We start from the raw sequence: 5,836 nt of genomic DNA, 5'->3' as shown, positions 1-5,836 counted from the left end.
AAAAAAAAAAAAAAAACAAAAAAACAAAACAAAACGACAACTTACCAAATTTTTAACTGATACGTTTGATAAATCTTGTGCATCTTCCAACGGGGGTAGAGAATGTGAAGATTTTTCCAATTTAACGGATTTCGATTCCTAATTATTATTATTATTATTATTATTAATAAGTTAGTAAATATAAAATCACACATAAAAAAAAAAAAAACAATTCGTTATTAAAAATGATGTTAAAAATATTTTTTTTTTTTTAAAAAAAAAAAAAAAAATTACACGTAATAAAAAAAAACTTTAAAAAAAATAATTTTAAAAAAAAGTCACGTGATTAAAAAACAAAAAAATAAACATTTAGTATACTTTAAAAAAAAAAAAGTAGGAGAAAAACAACTTACCACCGATATATTTTCTTTTTCATCTGATTTTTTTCCCTTTTTCGATTTTTTTTTTTTAACCGTTTTTTTCTCTATTGATTCGCTTTGAGTTTCGCTCTGTAAAATTTAAACAAAAAAAAAAAAAAAAAACATTTATTAACAACAATTCAATTATTTAAACAAACAGTATAAATATCATTTTAATAATAAATTTGAGAGACAACAACAACAACAAAAAAAATTATTTTCTAAGAAGATGATAAGTTAAATTTTCGTAAAAATTTTCCTTTTTTTTTTAAAAAAAATATTTAACATAATTAAAAGTGCTGAGAAATAATAATAATAATAATCATTTTTGACCAATCAAAGTAATTTAGCAGGCTTTTTAAATGAAATGATGATGATGGTGGTGAAAGTGGGAGTAGTTTAATTCATGTGTAGAAAGTGTAAAAAAAAAAAAATTTTTTTTTTTTTAATCGAATCGAGCACAAAAAAAAAGAAGTTATCATCAACAAATTGATTACGAACCTTCTTCTTCTACTTCTTCTTCTTCTTCAGAAAAAATAAAATAAACACAATAATAAAAATAAAATGTAATAAAATAAATTATAAAAAACAATTTTTTCCTCTCCCAATAAATAAATAAATAAATAATTATTCTACTTTTATAATAATAATAATAAAAAAGTAGAATTTTTGTTTTTTTTTTCAACAAGAAATTTTCCATGGGATCCCCCTTTTTTAAATTATTTAAATGCTCAATCAGTCACTTTTTTTTTATATATGAAATTTAATTAATAATAATAATAATAATTAAATTTACGTTAGTTTTTTTGTCTTTGTTAGAAGGTCTGGAAATATGCTGAATTCGTTTATACTTTATTCACGTCCATTTTTTTTTTGTGTGTGTGTTAGAAACGTTACTCGTTAAAATTTTATAAAAAAAAAAAAAAAAAATTACTTAGTTAAGATTTTTAAAAAACTTTTTCTTTTTTTTCTTAGTAACCAAAACATACAAAAAAAAAAAAAATTGTGTAAACGTGTTATTACATGGGGGTCATTCATTGACGTTTCTAAGAATTCATATTTAATATTAATTTTTTTATTATAAATTCAAAGCAAAAAAAATTCTTTAAAATATTTATATATTATCGATAATTAATAGAAAATAAAAAAAACGACGACTTTTAAACGAAAATTAATTATTTAACGACAATCGTTTATAAAAAAAAAAATAATAATAATAATTTTCAAACTATTTCAAATTTTGTTTCTTCTTCTTCTTCAAAAAAAAATTGTTTTTCAATTTAACTTTTTTTATTATTATTATTTTGTACAATTTATTTAAAATGCATTTTAAAAAAAAAATTATTTTCACGCTTTCATGTTTTTGTAGTTTTGCTACTTGATAATTTTTTTTAAATATTTTTAATTTTTAATTTTAAAATAAAAAAACTTTCTCATGTACTTTTTCAATTTTTTCTAAAACTCCCGTCGCCTAAGGGTAGAAATAAATTTTTTTTAAAAGGAAAATTATAAAAAGGTTGACTTAGTAAGAAAAGCTCTCGAATTTTTTCCTTTTTTCTTTTAAACTTTTTTCGATTCTTATCTTCGTAATAGATTTTTACGACACGTTAAAAACTATAAAACGCTGTGAAATCGTAATTATAATTTATTTAACCTTAAAATTTAAAAAAAAAAATTGTAAACGCATAATGGCCGTCGTTATATTATTATAAATTCGTAATTTCAATAAAAAATCAATCAATAATCAATAATCAATAATCCCAACGTTTACAAATAAAAAAAATCACAACAAAACAAAAACAAAAACAATTTTCGTTTAAATCCCTTAACGCTACTAAAACAAAAACATTTAAACAAATGTGAGACAACTACCTCAATTTTAAAATTAACAAAAATTAAAAGTAATAATAATAATAATAATAATAATAATAATAATAATACCTAAACTAATTATAATAAAGTTCACGAAAGAAGACCTCGAAATATGTTTTTTAGGGTTAACGTCCGAAAAAGTAAATAAACTTCATTTTTTCATCATCATCATCATCATCATCATTATTATTATTATTATTATTATTATTATTATTATTATTATTGTGCATATATCAGACCGAATTTTAAATAAAAATTTTAGGCAGTAATTAAGCGCTTACGATGCAATAAAAAAAAAAAAATTTCTATCAATGGAGTTCTAATCGAAAAAACATGTTTGTAAACAAACAAACAAACAGTATTCTTCTGACGACACGATTAATAATAATAATTTAACTTTTTTAACTTAATAACTGATAATTGTTTAACTTTAACTTAACAAATGAACCCAACAACAAAAATTATTATTATTATTATTATTTACGGTTTAAACACGTTATTTAATTAAAAAAGAGTTCAACATGAACTTTAACGGTTAATTTTTAAAAAAAAAGGGGGGGAAAAAAAATTAAAAAAAATTATTAAGAATGAAAATGATCGAGTTAAATATTTGTGTTGCGTATGTGTGTGTGTGCGTGAGTGCGCGTACCGGTTACGTTTAATCAAATGGAAAATATATATTCGTCGTGTGAGTAATTAATTAAAAAAAATATTCATTTTTGCTTATCGAAAAAAAAAAAAGAAAAAAAAGGAAATTATTCGCAATAAGTCCTTTCCTTATTTGAATTTTTTGATTCCATGATGGGGAGCAACTTATGGTAATTAATCCACTAAAATAAAAAAAAGCGATACTCATTCGCGATGAATAATCAAAAATAGCTAAATTTAATTATTATTATTATTATTATTATTATCAGGTTTTTTTTCGTAATTGACCTTAGTCGGCGTTGAAAAAATGAATTTTTTAAAAACTAGAATAATAGAAAAGGAATTTGTACTTTAATTTTAAACGACGACATTCGATCAAACATTCGATTTCAATAGAAATCAAATATATATACAACAACCCATGATAAAACAAACAAATTCGTTAATAATAATATAAAGAAAAAATTTTTTTTTTTGTACAAAAACTTTATATTGTGTGACCTTTAAAATAAGAAAGTGTATGTAGAGCCATTTGCTGCCTAACAAATCAATTTCTTGAACTTGACCAAGAAAAGTAAACTGGCATTGACGTCGGTCGATTACTTTCGACTTTGTCTTTTTTACCAAGACCTATGAATAATTGGCCATGATTTTTCTCTTTCTTCTGGTTTTGTCGAAAAAAAAAAAAAAAAAAAAAGAAATTTTTAAGAAGAGGGAGGGAGGGGAAGGGGAGGGGAGGGAAAAAAATGTCACGACATCAAATATTCTTATTTGTTATGAATTATGATATAAATGTGCCAATTTCCAAATGAGAACAACCGAGTGATGCCAAATTATTGTTAGGAAGTAAGTAACCCAGTAATGCTGAAAATATTTGGCACAATTTTTACAAAAATAGATTTTTATTGTAATTTTCAGTTTTTTTTTTAAGAAAAAACAAAAAAAATTTAAATTAAGGTGACCAAACTAAGTCATCGATTACTTTTCACGTAAAATATAAAATTAATTCTTCTTCTTTACTTTTTTTTTCCTTCCTTCTTATCAAAATAATGTAAAAAAAAAAATTAATGTTTAAACTAAAATGAAATTTCCTTTAAACAACTTTCTAAGACAACAAATAAAAGTAACCATTTTTTAAAAAAATTTAATTTCTTTTAAAACATTATTTCGAGAACCATTACAATCCCCCCTTGTTTAACATTACAAAACAGTAAATACTACGCAAAAAATAAAAAATAAAAAAATAAATCCCGTAAAATGAGTACGACGTTATGGCCTAATTTTTTTTGTTGGCTTTATTTTAAACACCTGTTTAAATAAAGTTTTATATTATTATTATTATTATTATTTTTAGAATCGAAAAAAAGAAAAAGAAAAAAAAAAAAAAAGTGGCACGAACAAATCAAATCACTTCCAAATATGACTAAAATTTAAAACAAACAAACAAACAAACGGGAAACAAAATTTTTAAGCGAAAAGCTAAAAATAAAATAATACTAATAATAATAATAATTGTTATAAATTAATAAATGAAAAAAAAAAAAAAAAAAAAAAAAAAGAAAACTTACTTCTGAACCTGAATCTGAAAATCCGTTAACTTGAGAATCTGTTAGTCCGACAAAATCATCTTTAGTAGAATTATTTACAATGTTGTTATTTTTATTATTATCATCACACTCGTTAGTTACGTTAACATAACCGGAATCGCCCTCCAGTTCGAAATTTTCTGGTTGAGCTTTCAAAACTTCTTCAACGGTGGTCCACTTGTCCTCCTCCTCCTCCTCCTCCTTGTTATCATCACTAACAAACATATTTACTACACCATTTTTGTCATGTTTTCCCTCCTCACGCGTTTTGCCGTTTGATAAGTCTTCAATTTCTCCTTCATCGTCTATGAATAACTCAATATTGTTATTATTATTATTATTAGTATTAGTAGTATTATTATCAGACGGAGTTTCGATTTTATTTTCAATTATTTTCAAATTGTTTATTTCGCATTCGGTTTCGTTGATATTTTTATTCTCTTCGAAACCCTTTAGTATATCTTCCGATGAGAAAAATTCGTCAACTTCAATTTTATCAATTGAAACGAAACTCGATGGGTTCGGTGTAATGAAATTATTTTGGGACCTGGCGGCGTTCATACTTTCATCTACGCATAATTTTGATCCTTCTTCATCGTTTTCTTGTTCGTAATTTTGCTCGGTGAAATCATCCGAATTTTCATTTGATATTGTTTGTGTAAACAATTTTCTCATAACATCGTTCGATTTGTTTACAATAACAACATCATTACTTTCTGCGTTCGTTTCCTCTATGATTTTCAACGTTGGCTCCCCTGCGTTTTCCCAATCTTTTGTCTTCTCTAACGATTGCGAAAATGGAGATTCGTCCGCTGGGGAATTTAAAATGTCGGAATTTGTCAGTGGATTCGAGCAATCTTCCGAATCTTCTTCGATTGCCGTAAAAGGATCGAAATTTGTTAATACTGGAAGAATATCTTCGTTTCTATCTAATTTGAATATATTTACAGATTTCGTGATGATACCGTGATTGGGTATCGCATCATCATCGCCGCCATCTTTTGCTCGCTTCTTCTTCTTCTTCGTATTCGGTTATAAAAGAAGTATCTCCATGCATTGGTCCGCTTATAAAATCATCTAAATTAGAATCTACTTGGTCCTTTTCCTCAATGGGTTTTTTTTCTTTTACGGAAATCTCAGTCGCTGCTAATTTAATTTCACCCGCCACAGCATCATTCGTTTTTCCATCGGATTCATTTTTTTTTCCAACGACATTATTGTAATTTTCAAACAAATCATCGAACGGATCGTGTGATTTATTTGCGTTAGCCGCGTTCCACAGTCATCGATTGTTTGCTGGGAAATCATCGCCGTTATATTAGATATTCTAGC

At 24.8% G+C, this 5,836-nt stretch overlaps 1 protein-coding gene across 1 annotated transcript; it reads right to left on the bottom strand.

Annotated features, from left to right (window-relative positions):
• Positions 1-4,385: 4,385 nt before the first annotated feature.
• Phum_PHUM293840 (uncharacterized protein) lies at positions 4,386-5,701 on the bottom strand (the record flags this gene model as incomplete). Its single annotated transcript, XM_002427037.1, has 5 exons — positions 4,386-4,397; positions 4,487-4,681; positions 4,736-4,809; positions 4,954-5,524; positions 5,666-5,701. The coding sequence occupies 5 exons, from the start codon at positions 5,699-5,701 to the stop codon at positions 4,386-4,388; spliced, it is 888 nt and encodes a 295-aa protein (XP_002427082.1).
• Between the last annotated feature and the right edge of the window lie 135 nt (positions 5,702-5,836).

This window comes from Pediculus humanus, genomic scaffold, assembly GCF_000006295.1.
Source record: "Pediculus humanus corporis 1103172107677 genomic scaffold, whole genome shotgun sequence".
Classification (NCBI taxonomy): Eukaryota; Metazoa; Arthropoda; class Insecta; order Psocodea; family Pediculidae; genus Pediculus; species Pediculus humanus.
This window is presented reverse-complemented; position numbering and strand designations above follow the sequence as displayed.